Source organism: Frieseomelitta varia, unplaced genomic scaffold (assembly GCF_011392965.1).
Source record: "Frieseomelitta varia isolate USP_RPSP 00005682 unplaced genomic scaffold, Fvar_1.2 scaffold_985, whole genome shotgun sequence".
NCBI classification, from domain to species: Eukaryota; Metazoa; Arthropoda; class Insecta; order Hymenoptera; family Apidae; genus Frieseomelitta; species Frieseomelitta varia.
In genome coordinates, this window is record NW_025110795.1 from 52832 (window position 1) to 67064 (window position 14233).

At 25.5% G+C, this 14233-nt stretch overlaps 9 protein-coding genes across 12 annotated transcripts; 5 read left to right on the plus strand and 4 right to left on the minus strand.

Moving 5' to 3' along the window:
- The first annotated feature begins 6 nt into the window (after positions 1–6).
- LOC122538360 (6-pyruvoyl tetrahydrobiopterin synthase) lies at positions 7–718 on the plus strand. The gene is made up of 3 exons (XM_043672362.1): positions 7–218; positions 280–359; positions 414–718. Exons 1-3 carry the CDS (start codon positions 151–153, stop codon positions 695–697), a joined length of 432 nt encoding a protein of 143 aa, XP_043528297.1. The 5' UTR covers positions 7–150; the 3' UTR covers positions 698–718.
- Positions 719–1015: 297 nt separating this feature from the next.
- On the minus strand, positions 1016–2557 carry LOC122538358 (alkaline ceramidase). Of its 2 annotated transcripts, none has more exons than XM_043672358.1 (5): positions 2312–2557; positions 2046–2119; positions 1781–1937; positions 1473–1710; positions 1016–1393 (listed from the first exon to the last, which is right to left on the minus strand). In XM_043672358.1, the coding sequence occupies exons 1-5, from the start codon at positions 2337–2339 to the stop codon at positions 1072–1074; spliced, it is 819 nt and encodes a 272-aa protein (XP_043528293.1). In that variant the 5' UTR covers positions 2340–2557; the 3' UTR covers positions 1016–1071. The 2 variants fall into 2 exon arrangements, with proteins under 2 accessions (XP_043528293.1, XP_043528294.1); XM_043672359.1 differs by having other exon boundaries at positions 2046–2199; positions 2312–2556.
- Positions 2558–2705: 148 nt separating this feature from the next.
- Positions 2706–4282, plus strand: LOC122538356 (tRNA (guanine-N(7)-)-methyltransferase non-catalytic subunit WDR4). The gene has a single exon (XM_043672355.1). The coding sequence runs from the start codon at positions 3039–3041 to the stop codon at positions 4200–4202; it is 1164 nt and encodes a 387-aa protein (XP_043528290.1). The 5' UTR covers positions 2706–3038; the 3' UTR covers positions 4203–4282.
- Positions 4265–6194, minus strand: LOC122538355 (26S proteasome regulatory subunit 10B). The gene is made up of 7 exons (XM_043672354.1): positions 6049–6194; positions 5816–5895; positions 5705–5744; positions 5502–5638; positions 5058–5430; positions 4708–4971; positions 4265–4621 (listed from the first exon to the last, which is right to left on the minus strand). The coding sequence occupies exons 1-7, from the start codon at positions 6143–6145 to the stop codon at positions 4431–4433; spliced, it is 1182 nt and encodes a 393-aa protein (XP_043528289.1). The 5' UTR covers positions 6146–6194; the 3' UTR covers positions 4265–4430.
- Positions 6195–6490: 296 nt separating this feature from the next.
- Positions 6491–7895, plus strand: LOC122538357 (mitochondrial RNA pseudouridine synthase rpusd4-like). Its single transcript, XM_043672357.1, has 4 exons — positions 6491–6745; positions 6807–6984; positions 7061–7250; positions 7310–7895. Exons 1-4 carry the CDS (start codon positions 6571–6573, stop codon positions 7802–7804), a joined length of 1038 nt encoding a protein of 345 aa, XP_043528292.1. The 5' UTR covers positions 6491–6570; the 3' UTR covers positions 7805–7895.
- Positions 7815–8318, minus strand: LOC122538362 (39S ribosomal protein L34, mitochondrial). The gene is made up of 2 exons (XM_043672364.1): positions 8148–8318; positions 7815–8080 (listed from the first exon to the last, which is right to left on the minus strand). The coding sequence occupies exons 1-2, from the start codon at positions 8186–8188 to the stop codon at positions 7882–7884; spliced, it is 240 nt and encodes a 79-aa protein (XP_043528299.1). The 5' UTR covers positions 8189–8318; the 3' UTR covers positions 7815–7881.
- A 41-nt stretch (positions 8319–8359) lies between these two features.
- On the plus strand, positions 8360–10150 carry LOC122538353 (proline-rich protein PRCC). 2 transcript variants are annotated; one of them, XM_043672349.1, is made up of 3 exons: positions 8361–9010; positions 9076–9132; positions 9210–10150. In XM_043672349.1, the coding sequence occupies exons 1-3, from the start codon at positions 8642–8644 to the stop codon at positions 10125–10127; spliced, it is 1344 nt and encodes a 447-aa protein (XP_043528284.1). In that variant the 5' UTR covers positions 8361–8641; the 3' UTR covers positions 10128–10150. The 2 variants fall into 2 exon arrangements, with proteins under 2 accessions (XP_043528285.1, XP_043528284.1); XM_043672350.1 differs by lacking the exon at positions 9076–9132 and having other exon boundaries at positions 8360–9010.
- Positions 10151–10177: 27 nt separating this feature from the next.
- LOC122538359 lies at positions 10178–12112 on the minus strand. Of its 2 annotated transcripts, none has more exons than XM_043672361.1 (2): positions 12030–12112; positions 10178–11001 (listed from the first exon to the last, which is right to left on the minus strand). In XM_043672361.1, the coding sequence occupies exon 2, from the start codon at positions 10999–11001 to the stop codon at positions 10240–10242; it is 762 nt and encodes a 253-aa protein (XP_043528296.1). In that variant the 5' UTR covers positions 12030–12112; the 3' UTR covers positions 10178–10239. The 2 variants fall into 2 exon arrangements, with proteins under 2 accessions (XP_043528296.1, XP_043528295.1); XM_043672360.1 differs by lacking the exon at positions 12030–12112 and adding an exon at positions 11081–11453 and having other exon boundaries at positions 10180–11001.
- On the plus strand, positions 11649–13539 carry LOC122538361 (alpha-endosulfine). Its single transcript, XM_043672363.1, has 3 exons — positions 11649–12118; positions 12409–12525; positions 12690–13539. Exons 1-3 carry the CDS (start codon positions 12077–12079, stop codon positions 12858–12860), a joined length of 330 nt encoding a protein of 109 aa, XP_043528298.1. The 5' UTR covers positions 11649–12076; the 3' UTR covers positions 12861–13539.
- Positions 13540–14233: the final 694 nt, after the last annotated feature.

The following is a 14233-nucleotide window of genomic DNA, read 5'->3' on the forward strand; positions in this document are numbered from 1 at the left end:
CAAGAAATGTTGTTGTAACCATGAGATTATTATTATTATTATCCCTAAACAATCTTTTTTTATAGTCATGTTTTTTTTGTTCAATAATAATTTTTTTTCTGCATATATAACACTCTCTGAAATTGCACTTCATACTTTTAACTGATACACATGATGGAACGTCCAATTGCTTATTTAACAAGAAAAGAAGTAATATCCAGCTGTCATCGTTTACACAAGTATTGTACCACTTATTTTTAAATAAAATTCTTCTATGTAATAAACAAGAATATTTTTCAGCGAAACTTTAACTGACGAAGAAAATAAAAATATATATGGAAAGTGTAATAATTATTGGGGACATGGTCATAATTATACAGGTAACTATTATTAACTATTATTATTGATATTTATAAATTTTCATTTTATTTTAGTGGAAGTGACTGTATGTGGACCTGTAGATCCTGTAACAGGAATGGTCATGAATATATCAGATCTGAAGTTATATATGAAAAAAGTGTTAATGGATCAGCTGGATCATAAAAATTTGGATAAGGATGTACCTTATTTTAAAAATATTGTTTCTACTACTGAAAATGTAGCCATTTATATCTTCAATGAACTAAAAAAGATTATGCCAAATTCAGACCTTCTATATGAAGTGAAGATCTATGAAACTGATAAGAATATTGTTATTTACAGAGGAAATCAAAAATAAAATGTTAAATTTGTCTAAAACTTTAAACAAGTACAAGGTTATAAAAAAAACCACTATATTAATATTACTCTTATCTTTTCTTTTTAATACACAAATATGTTACAATATTAATTCAAGAAAATATATATTAATATTATACCTTTACAGATCTTACTAATTCATTAATCACATATGTTTGTATAAAAAGTAATAACTAGAACAATATCACAAATTTAAAAAAAAGAATAGATCTATCTCTTAAATAAAATATAAAATATATATGTTTCTTCTTTGTAAAAAACTTGATATAAAGTTAAATTTTTTAAATAAATTATTAATTTATTAATTGTTATTTAATGATTGTAAAACGTCCTTTACAATATTGATATTCGTAATTATATATTTGTATTAATATCAAGTTTAACATAGCTCCTAATAGTTACATATGGTATACCAAGTTCAAAATCATCCTTTGGCCAATATTTTAGTACTGGTGATTGCTGTGGCTTTTCTTCTTTCACAGAGAAATATGCAAAAAGTACAGCTGCTGTATAACTTGCAATAAAAATAAACAAATGCCAAAGTGCATGTAAATAAGGGAAATTCAAGTTCAACCAAGTATCACAAAATAAACGATCATTTAGCCAACAAGCAACTGCTAATAACCATACAGCACCACATCGTAAACCCAATCTATAAACTCTCATTGATTTTGTCCTTAAGAAAAACATGCATGACGATGTAATTAGAAATTACATCATAAAATCTTATATAGATCATTAATTAAAAATTGTACCTTTTTAACTCAATGATCATAAATCCAAATGCAGGTATACCAAGGCTCATTAAAGCAAATGCATTTATTGCAGGATGTATAAATGATAAGCCAGTTGCAACAAGAGTTGGTAAAGTTGCACATACGGCAAGAAGTTTTCTATCATTGTGTAAAATATTTGGAAAATACCTTCTTGGAAGAAACATACAGAAACCAGCCATGTATACCCATAAAATTGCTAATTCATCTAACAACTGTCCTATGACAAAATAACAAATAATTTTTACATTTATTTATATTCCATAAATGTATGATATATTATCACTTACCTATTAGGGATAGAGTAGCATGAAAATATGCACTACTAAGACCTACTATCATTAGTAAAAACCAAATTATATGAATTCCGGGGTTTACAAATCGACCATAATCTCTAAAGAGATGCATTAAAACAGGAGGGAGTAACAAAAATACTACATTACTTAACTGTAAATAAAAGTACAATGATTATAATTTAATATCTTAGATATATATTTTATATAATCTTAAACAACAAGAAAAGAAAAATTTTGATTTACATCATAAAATACAAACCGTATTCATAAATTCTGCAATACTAGAAGAAATACTGTAATTACGTTCACACCAATCAATTGGAGAACTACCAGCTTCAAATGGTTTCCACATATTGAAATGTATATTTTTTGTTAATATAAAATTTATAAATGTAAAATCTTTAACCTACGACCTATATTTAAAAAAATGTGCAATAATACAGAAATCAGTCATTAAAAATTAAACTATTTAAAATTTGAAAAGAATATGCAAATCAGAAAAAAATGTTTATAAAATTTTTATACCTTTCGCATTAATAGCATATATTGTCATTTAGTTCCACTTTTATACACACTGACAATTGCTACTATAGATACAAAACATGATGGATATCTATTACAATTTATTACGCGAAAGATGTTTAAAAAATATATTGTTTACGTAATTAATCAACATCATGTTATATACATGTTTATATTTTGTCAGCAGTCGGAGACAATAGTCCACACATACGCATATGATTGTGCACCAAGAATGCAACAGTATTAGAAAGTATATGTAAGTCATATAATTGAGAATATATATAGTTTGTAATATCGATTTAGCGAATGTCTTTGTATTAAAAACAATAATATGAAATATATTACAATAGCGTAAAATAATTTTCTCAACTATTTAATTCGTATTTATTTCGTATTTAAATTTTTGGCTTTTATGTTTATGGTTTTTCTTGTGTTGGTACTATTATAGTTTACATTTGCATTCATTATAGATGCGAAATTTTTTGTGTGCAATAAATGTTGACAATTCCAACAGATTAGGTGGTTTTAACAGTATGAGTGATAAATAACCGAAAAATGGATTTGTTCTATAGAAGTTTCTCAATTTCGTAATATATTGTGTCATATATACAACAATTTATGTTATAACGACACATGATTATACATGTAAAATTATATGTATGATTATACATATAAAAAATAAGGTTATAATTAAAATAATTTATTTTTCTTGTCTTTCAAAAATTCCATCATGAGTTTTTGTCTATACAAATCAGACATTATTATTTGTAATAATGAACAAATAATAATATATAATATTGAAAATGGTACAGAAACAACTGTTTGTTTACCTAAATTACAAACTGATAAAAAAGTCGATATACACAATAATGTAAACATAGAAACTTTTTACATGATCACGAATGTAATGTTTTCAAACGATGGAAAATATTTCTTTGTGTATACAAATCGTAAACAATTATGTTTATATGAAAGGAAAAGTCAAAATCTTATATTAAATAAAGTACTTCCTAGAGCTGCTAGTAAAGTACAGTTTACTCCAAACAATGACATAGTTGTTGCTGATAAAACAGGAGATGTTTACTTATTTTCTAATAAACAAACTGACAATGAAGTCCTACTTTTAGGACATTTATCAATGTTACTTGACGTATTAATTACAGAAGATGAAAAGTACATTATTACTACAGACAGAGATGAAAAAATTAGAGTGTCTATGTTTCCCAATTCATACAATATTGTATGCTATTGTTTAGGACATACAAAATTTGTAACAAACATTTTAGAATTACCTCATGATAAAAATATTTTAATATCTTGTGGAGGAGACGGAATGTTTATATTGTGGGACTACAAGATTGGAAAACAATTGTTATGTACTAATTTTCGTAATAAAATATCTAAAGATGATATTGAAAAGTTCAATAAGTATCTCCATAATTATAACTTGGAAGAATCTGTTGAAGTTTTACCTGTTAAACATTTGAAGCTTGTGGCACTTGATACAACTTCATCTTTAGCTATAATGAGTTTTTACAACAATTCATTATTATTAGTGTACATAATTAATAGCATATCAAAATCAGACTTTGAAGTAATGTATGTGCAATCCATAATTGCAGATAGTGAACCAATAGAATGCTATCTGTACAAAAATAATTTATGGATACTAAATGAACTTGGGTTTAAAATATATGAATTTAAAAATAATAGTTTTACACTCACTGATAAAACGATTTATAAAATAAATGAATTGAATAATTACTGGAAAACATTAAAAAAAGATATTACTCAACAGGATTTATTCTCAATCTTATATAAAAGAAAATATGATAATGTTCAAGAATATTTACAACGGAAAAAAACACGTCTTGCGAACTCGATTGATATATAATCTATTTGTCTATATAATTCTAATATTGTTATGAATGATTATTTTATATAGAAAATAAAATATAATTGTAAAAAACAATATATTTAACGAGTTTCATGAATATTTTCATTATAAAATACAAATAGTATTACAATAAAGTAAATTCAGTTTATTATTCCACACATCATTTAGTAAACGAACTAAATTTTATATAAATATCAATATATGTAATATTTTAATATATGTAAATTAAACAGGTTTGTAATCTAATTTAGATTCAAGTTTCTTATTGTCTGAAACTTTCCTTACTGCTTTCATAAAATCTTCTTGTATTACATATTCTCTTTCTAATCTTATTGCAAACAGTCCTGCTTCAGTGCAAACATTTCTTAAATCAGCACCATTAAACCCATCCGAAAGCTTAACTACTGCTTCATAATCTGAATTAAATTTAAAATTATTAGAAATGTATATGAAATAAAATGAAAGAGAATTTCATAAAAGAAAATGTGAAAATAAAAATTACCAATTTCTCCATGCTTAGATATAGGTCCAGCATGAATTTTTAAAATTTCTAATCGTGCTTGTTCATTGGGTAGTGGAATTTCAATTTTTCTATCTAATCTACCTGGTCGTAACAAAGCTGGATCTAAAGTGTCTGGTCTATTTGTAGCCATTATCATTTTAACCTGACCTAAAGAATCAAAACCATCCATTTGATTCAACAATTCCATTAAAGTTCTTTGAATTTCTCGATCGGCACTTGTACCTTCGGAAAATCTACGTCCACCTGCATGAAAATAAGTAATTAAAAATATTTATTTTTTATTTTCTTTCTTTCTTTTTTTCTTAGAAACTATAGTCTCCCTTTCATACCAATTGCATCAATTTCATCCATAAAAATAATACAAGGTTGATGATCTCGTGCATAATTGAACATTTCTCGAATTAGTCTTGCTGATTCACCAATATATTTATCAACAATAGCACTTGATACAACTTTCAAGAAATTTGCATCTAATTGACTAGCAACTGCTCTAGCCAATAATGTCTTTCCAGTGCCTGGTGGGCCATACAGAAGACATCCTTTTGGAGGAGTTATACCAACTCTTTGAAATAATTCAGGATTTAGTAGTGGCAATTCTATGACTTCTCTCAGTTCGCGTATTTGTTCACTCAAACCACCAATAGCATTATATGTAACATCACCAGGATCTTCATGTGACATATTATATACTAATGGATCAACCTAAATACATTAATAAATATTAAAGGTTTATTAAAATATGTAACATTAATTTATAGCAAAATAAATTTTACCTCACGAGGCAAATAACGCATTATAGTAAGAGTAGTCATGTCCAAAGCTACTCTTGTTCCAGATTTCAATTTATTTTTATCAAGTTGACGTCTACATCCAACAACATAACGTGGACCGTTTGTTGCTTTTACTATAACTATGAATAAAAATCTATTTACATATATACTACATGAATACACATTATTTTTATTTATAAACTTACACTTTTCTTCTGTAAGTTGTTTCAATACTTCACCAACAATCTAAAAGATAAATGTATTAGATTTTTAATAGAAAATACTACATATAATTAAGTGTAAGATTTATAATATACCTGACCAACACTTTGTAATGCTTTTAAATCACTTTCAGACTTATCATACTGCTTTGTTAAATCTTTGAGATGTTCTCTCACTAGAGAAATAAAAATACGATAAAATTTTATTAGGACATACATCATTTTTCTAACAATAATAATTCATGTATGTAAGATTAAGGTTATGTATCAGAAATTTTTTTATAGGAATACAATGAACAAAATCAATATATCTAATAGATTCAACTTACTTTCCTTTAAACGTGACTCTACTTCTTTATGTTCTATAAGTTTCTTTCGATAATCTTGAAGGGCTTTTTCCCTAACCGAATCCACGGTGGTTGCCATCTTTACTTATTTTGCTGTCTAACCGTCTCAGGCAATGTTTCTATGAACACTATAAATGAGAATGAAATATAAAAGTAGGTATATACTAGGTAAGTAGATATACACTATAATATACTATATATATATATATATATATATGTAGTTATTAAAATAGTTTTGAAATTTAATAAAACAAATACTTTATATGGGATATCTTTTTTTAAAGTATTAATTAAGGCTGGCTTTATCAATTATTTATTAATTACGCATTCCAGTTGTGATTGCACCTTTATTTTAAATGTAACATGTTTACGCGCCAGTTTATTGCTTAACCTATGTATTGTAGAATATCTTGTAATTTAATATTTCTGAAATGCATTATAAATTGAATTAAAAACTATATCTTGTTATGAAATTGGAAAAAGATCATATTCAAATTTATCAAAATGCTAGTTTTAATAAGTAAATCTTATACAATCAAATATATGTATATAACTATATCATGCTTAAAAATATTGAAAAGAAATTATATAAAAAATCACCCTTACAAACATATTCATCCTTGGAAATCTCTTTCACAATTTACAGATGATCTTTTGAATAATATAATTTATAATAAAGGTAATAATGTACTATTAATATATACTTACAATGTTTACAAATTTAATTTTTAATTTTATAGATGGATTAGTAGCATTAAATAAACCATATGGAATAAGACGAAGAATATTTGAATCAGAAATAAATGAAACTGGAAATAATGTCCCATATGGTGTAAATTATACATTAGAGGATGCTTTACCTTATATTGCAACACAATTAAATTATCCAAATTTAACTGTTGTTAAATGTCCTGAAATGTAAGTATAAATCATTTATTAATAATTGTTGATGATATATTTCTTATTTACATAGAGACATTTCCTTTAAAATCAGGTATATGAGTGGTATTGCACTTTTAGCAGCGAACTCACGTGTTCATCGTAATATAGAACTTTCATATAGTAATTGTAAATATCCAGTTAATACTTACTGGATAATTACAGTTGGTATACCAAAACAATTGAAAAGTGAGTTTCACTTGGCAGTAAAAGCAATTTCAAATTCTCAATTTAAAGAAAGAAAAGTAAGTTTATTGAATAATTTTTTAAAACACATATATTACATTATCATGAAAAATTTCAGCTAGTCCTTACTACATCATGGTCTCAGAATGACAAAAAATTACGTAGGGTAAAATTAATGAAAGGAGAATATAAGGTGTTATCCAACTCTACACTTAATTTATGTTCCCTGATTGAATTAAAATCATCTACTCACAATAAAAGTACCATCAGACTATTTGCTGCTACAATGTTATATTCTCCAATTTTAGGAGATAATATTTATGCATCTCGAATTCAAAAAGTAGGAAATACTTATGTAAGAGCTGACCCATTTTTTAGTTGTCCTGGACTACCAAAATTAGATACAAAACTTCTAAAATTATTAGTTGTAAAACCTAGTGAACAAGCTATTATTCCTACTCATATTCATTTAAAATCAATAAATCTACCAAATTTTTTTGGAAGAACTTTAACAATTGAAAGTCCTATAATGCCATATTTTGACTGGTCGTGTAAACAACTTGAATTTAAACATTTAATGTCAACAATGGATAAAGCATGTTCAATAGTGTAAGTATATAATATACATATGAATAATTTTTTTATTATAGTTTATAGTGTTACATTTATTAACCTCATATTTTAATAAACTTAGTGACTAAGTACATATTTGCCTTTCAATATTCTTCTCATAAGAATTTTCCGTCCACCTAAAGTTGACATTCTTGTTTTCCAACCAAATCGTTTAATACGACGACGTTCATTAGGATGCGGAAAATGATATCTTATTATACTTCTGCTCAATGTAAGATTCCATAAATTAGTTATTGGATTCAACGATGCAAGTCCTCTGTAAAACAATATATTTTAAAAAAGCATACATACATTATTTTGATTAAATATACAAAATAACGTACGGAAATGTTCGATATGCACTGGAAAATAACGTGCCTATCATATTGTAAAAATTTTAAAATAACTTTATATTTCGATTCGTAACCACAAAAAAGGAACGATATAGAAATGAGAAATGAGTAAAGCGCGACACAGGGACAGAAGAACTAAGTAGGGCAATGGTAGGACAAAAGCATTACTTTATTGTGAATCGATAATGTTGTATGTGATAAGGCTGTTAAATTGAGTGGTTTAATTCCCAAAATGTGGGACATAAAAAAATATTATATATTAAGTCTGTTTTATTCTTACTCAATGACAAAAATTGTCCTTGTTATTCTTTACTAAATCGGCAATATACATTGAGTGTTATATCTACATCGTATATTGTATATGGTTATACTTCTAATTGTTATTATTTGGTAATTGGTAATATTTCTTTGAGTTTTCTAACTCTGTATATGTTGTATCAAATAATAGTTTTATTTATGTAAACGATAATTGTTTTCTCGTGAAAATGAGTCTCGTTGCATATGAAAGTAGCGATGAAAGTTCAGATGATGAAGGAAATGATTGTGATAAAATTAAAAATAAATTTACACCAGAAGTGACAGATCTACAAATAAGTGACAAATTACTTATTTCAAAACATGATACATCCGTAAATAATGAAAATGATACTAACATAGAACTAGTTAAGACAAACGGATCATCAGAAAAATTACATTTTGATAAATTACCTAAACCCAAAAGTTTGATTAGTGAAACAAAGGATATTGTAGAAGAAGATGATATTCCTCCCAAAAAGGAAACTGAGTTTAAATCTGAGAAACCAGTAAAAAAAGACAGAATCCCAGTTAAAATAACAGTGCCTTCTTTATCTGAAGTAAGATCAATTTTTATCTGTATTTATTTTTATTTACTATAAATTAATCTATTGTTTAATTATAGTTTAAAGATGTTTCAAAGGAAAATGAGTTTAAATTCAATAAATTTAAGTCGGCAAATGTAAGCATATAAGAATAGTGGTTATGTATAAAAGAATAATGGATAATAAACTGAATTAAAATTTATGTTTATTTCAGAAGGGTACTAAACTTTTAATATTGTTGCCACCACCTAAAGGAACCGAGGTCAAAAATACCAATAATTTGGTACCTAGTGTTGTTAATAAAGCAATTAAACAATCTAATCAAATTATAGTTGAACCTAATAAAGATACACATATAAAAGATTCAAATACGAGAAAATCCACGAAACCTATAACAACAAAAAGTTCCATAAGTGTAACTTGTGATTCAAATTCTGAAGATGAAGATGACACAACTATAGGCAGTGATAGTAATTCTATTGTGGATTTCTTTGCTTTAACAACAACCGATGCTTCCACTTTGTCAGATTCCTTGAATGTTACAGATTTAAATAACTTTGATTCAGAATTTAAGAAAAATTCCCCCAAAAATAATACCTTATCTAATTACTTTATTGACAATTCAGATATAACTGAAACAGAGATCAGTACTAAACTTTTAGTATCCAATAAATCTCAGACAACATTGGTGAGTAATGTCATAAATTTACCAAAAGAGGAAATATTATTGAAAAATAAAGCAGAAGTAGGCCCAAAGTTACCAGTGCCTGAACAGGAATATAATGTAGATTCAGAAGGTAATGTAGCTTTTGATGATAAGGCTATTGAATATCTTTGTGGAAAGAGAGGAGTGAAGCGAAAACCTAAAGAAATTGAAGAAATGAATATCATAGAAATAAATGGAGAAGATATTAAACCAGATGAAAGAGAATGGTTAGTGAAAGCATTAACAGAAGAACCTGTACAGAGACCAATATCAATGCAAGGTGGTGGAGTAAGTTCGCAATCTAAAAAGAAACACCAAATAACATACTTAGCACATCAAGCTAAGGCAATGGAAATGGAATTGAAGAATCAATGGGCACAAAATAGATTAACCAGAAAACAAACACAATCGAAATATGGTTTTTAAATAAAGACTTGTACAAAAGTGTATATAGAGCATTTTTTTATTATTATAGTGAGAAAATAACAAATTATGATATTAGTTACAAATCAAGATATTAATTAATATTGTTATATGTTTATTTTGTTTTTTCTAAAAATGTATTCTCCAAACTTTCATATTCCTTCTTTTTAACTTCAAGTAGGGCTTTAGCTTGTAATAAATTTGGTGGTAAATCTTTATATTGACTAAGATATTGATTAAGTTCTGCTAATTCACCTGACATTTCTAAATATTTATAGTATTTATTTAATATTTTTTGGGGGTAAAGATCTTCAATTTGCATTTCTATTAAGTCAGTTTCTAACTTTTCTGCAGTCTGCTGATATTCACTTAATTTTGTAAATAATGAAATGTGATTGCAGTGAATATCTGTTTGCTCTTTCTGAGAATTCTCAATAAAGTTTTCAAGAGAGTTTAATGCCTCTTGCAAACAATCAAGTTTTTTTGAAAAATTAGTATATTTTCTAGAAAGATCGTTATACAATAATGCTAATTGTTTTTCTTCATGTTGTCTTTTTGTTTCCTCTATTTTCTTCCTTTCATTTACTATATTCAGAGTAACAATATCAAAATCATATAACTTTTCACATTTTAAAAGTAAGGCTACTTTCTGTAATCCTTCTTTGATGTCACTGGGTAAAGATTGTGGTTCCAAGTTTAATTTATTCAATAATGATAATATTTTCTTTCCAAAAGCTATATTTTCTTCACTTGTTTCTAACATCCCTTTTTGCAAAAATTGTAATAATAATTGTTCTTCTGACGAAATAATTTCTTCGCGATATCTTCCACTTGATGCAATACTTGAAGTGTAATCATTTTGCGAGAAGAATTCCATCTATTCAAAAATTATTCATAATTACTATATGATGCAGTAATAGTTCTATTTTTCCAATTTTCGTATTGTACAACTTTACCTCATTACATTCCATGTTAAATTTGTACACTAGTGTTTATTTGATTAAAAAACCTTTACAATAAACTTAAAACAATAGCGTTTTAAATACAAAATAAATCGAATTAGTAAAGATATTGTATGAATACAACTGATTAAATAGTACTCTGCTTATTGGTTGACAATTGTTAGTAAATTACTTTTACGGATGGCTTTGTAGTATATTTAATCTTTTTGCTTAATTTTTACTGAATTTTTATTAAGAAATTTTAGTTTACTTTTTCTAATTCACAAATTTCACTTTCAATCTAATTCATACTCGATTGTAAGTACGATTTCATATTTTCTTGTGATTCCTAAATGCATCTTATTCTTATTAAATTAAACGTACAGCTTAAATATAACTAAAGAATTTAATTTATTCAAATATAATATTTATGTTGATTATATTCAAATTTATTACACATTTCAAATTCAATAACATTTCATTATGAAAAGAATACACAAAATGTAAGAATTGTTTATTTGTAAATTTACGATATATTTTCATGAAAAGCAATTCGGCGAAGTGAAATTTTTATATTATAACCATTTTTATCGGCCGGAAATGCATATCTGCATTGAACTATTAGCACATTTGATGACAAATCGCTTATATTATAAACTAAGAGTAGTATGTGATTGTAAATTCTTGTTTAATTACTGATTTTTATCATCTGTGCATTATGAAAATTCACACCTAAATCAAATTTGGTAACGGTTATCTGGGAACACATGACTGTATGTGAAACGCTGTTACTATCTGTTAAGTTTGCCTTCATTGACGGATATTTGTTTTTGACGATAAAATTTATAAGATTGTGAATAAACGAACATTATATAAAAAAAAATTTTTAACATAAAAAGTTAGTGTTTCTCCATTGTATGCTTTTATGTGGTAGTGTTAAAATAAATATTTGATCAATATATACCTGTGAAATTTTAAAAGCTATCAAAAAAGTGGTTAGAAACAGCAACGATGAGCAACGATCAAGCAAGTGAACTGTCTGAAACAGTTGAGGTACTGTATTAAATGAAATAATGATTTTACTTTTCTATTGTTATACATTTAAAGTATAATGTTATGTTCAAAATAATAAATTCATGCTCGAGTTCTCTTTAGGAAATTTGGAAGTGTAGTTTTAATTTTTAAGTTTTATTCAAATCAAGTATGAGTTTGATGAAAACAATTAGAAATAAATAAAAGTTGTATTAATATCTTAACTTTTATGATTTCTACAACTTATGATTTGTATAACTTTTATGTATATGTACAATAATTATCAAAAATCCTAAAATAATTTATTTCAGTTATCTTCAAATGATATTGAAAAAATAGAAGAAGCAAAATTAAGAGCAAAATTTCCAAATACTGGACGCCCAATTAGTGGACATTCAGCCTTTCTACAGAAGAGGCTAGCTAAAGGGGTATATATACATATATAATTATAAATTTTCTAAGATTTGCTATTATAAGTTAATGAATAATTTTTTAAGTAAAGTGCTAAATAATTGTGGTATTATAATAAATGTATGTATAACAGGAGTTGGGATAAGGAAAATTTTTTAAGTTGTATGTAAAACATTTTCAGCAAAAATATTTTGATTCCGGAGATTATCAAATGGCAAAACAGAAATATACAGCTAAGCCAAAGCCAGCTGGTGTATTGCCAACAGGTGATGCTATACCTACACCTGAAACTGTACCACAACGAAAAACATCTATTATTCAACAAAAATTTAATACAACAAGTACATCATAAATTTTTGTAATATCTTAGAAGTTTTGCAACTCCAGTGATACATAATATGATTATATGCAATTTAAATTTTAAATGATTCAGTATCTTTATATTTTATAGATGATATTATCTTAGAAACATAGTTCTTATATTTTCTGAAAACTTATTCATCATCAGTGCATTGATCTTTTTCGTGCTAAATAAGTCTTTCTTAAAAATCATATTTGAAGATTTTTAAGGCACTTAAAAAAGTAAAAATTATAATAATTTATAACAATGTATCAAATATTATAATCTTGTTTTTCCATATACTAAAAATATTAACACTTAAGCAATAGTTACTTCTGTGCTATTGAGTTAATTTTTAGGACCAAAATAAATTGCATCTTAGATTTAAAAACACAAATGTAGAATTTCAAAATTTCCTATTAAAATATACAATGAAATTAAATATTCAAAAACATAAAACGATAAATGAAAATATTGTAAACGTAATCACTTGTATATGTAATAGAGTTTCAAAATGAGACATTACACAAACCTGCATTTCCAAAGTTGCTGTGATGTGCTTAGTAAAACTATATTCTTATAAGATATCAGGTTGTCATAAAAATCTGTATGTAGCATAAAACAAATTTAAATATAATACTTGTTTTGGTTACTGTAAACTACATTAGTAATACATTATAACTTAAACTTACTAATATTTATTTAGTTACCTGTCCATTATTTTAGTAAAAAAAAAATTTAAATAATAAGCTTTTACATATTAATAGATTTATGTGTCAAAACATAGGAATCTTAATAAATTTATTTTGTTGTATAAAAAATAAAATATATATTTAGTAATATGTTTTTGTATATTTAAAAGACTATTTACTGGAATAATATAGTAAAATTACAAAAGTGCACTTATACAAGATAATTTTATTATCACATTATCAATTAATTATAACTTTTAGGTATACCTACACTAAGAAATTTTTATGATACATATATTAATAAGTATATTAAAAAAAGTTTGTATTCTTTTTATTCATTAATGTTTCAGCTAAATATAATAAATTGAATAAAAATATTAATTATATAATTTTAAACTCTTAATTTCACTATATTTCCCTATTATACTATATTATTTAAGGATTATACTCTATACTCAATTGAATATAATAATACATTTTACTAGTGTAATGATATATAATATAGTACATTCAACACACATATGCTGTTATATATTTATTTATATATTTATAATATATAATAGATTATATACATTTAAATACAATTCGATTTAAAAATTATTATTTGTATGTACTATTTGAACTTCTGATTTTCATTCACGAAGGCACTTATTCTATTTTTAAATATTTATTTTTTTGAATCGAATATTAAAA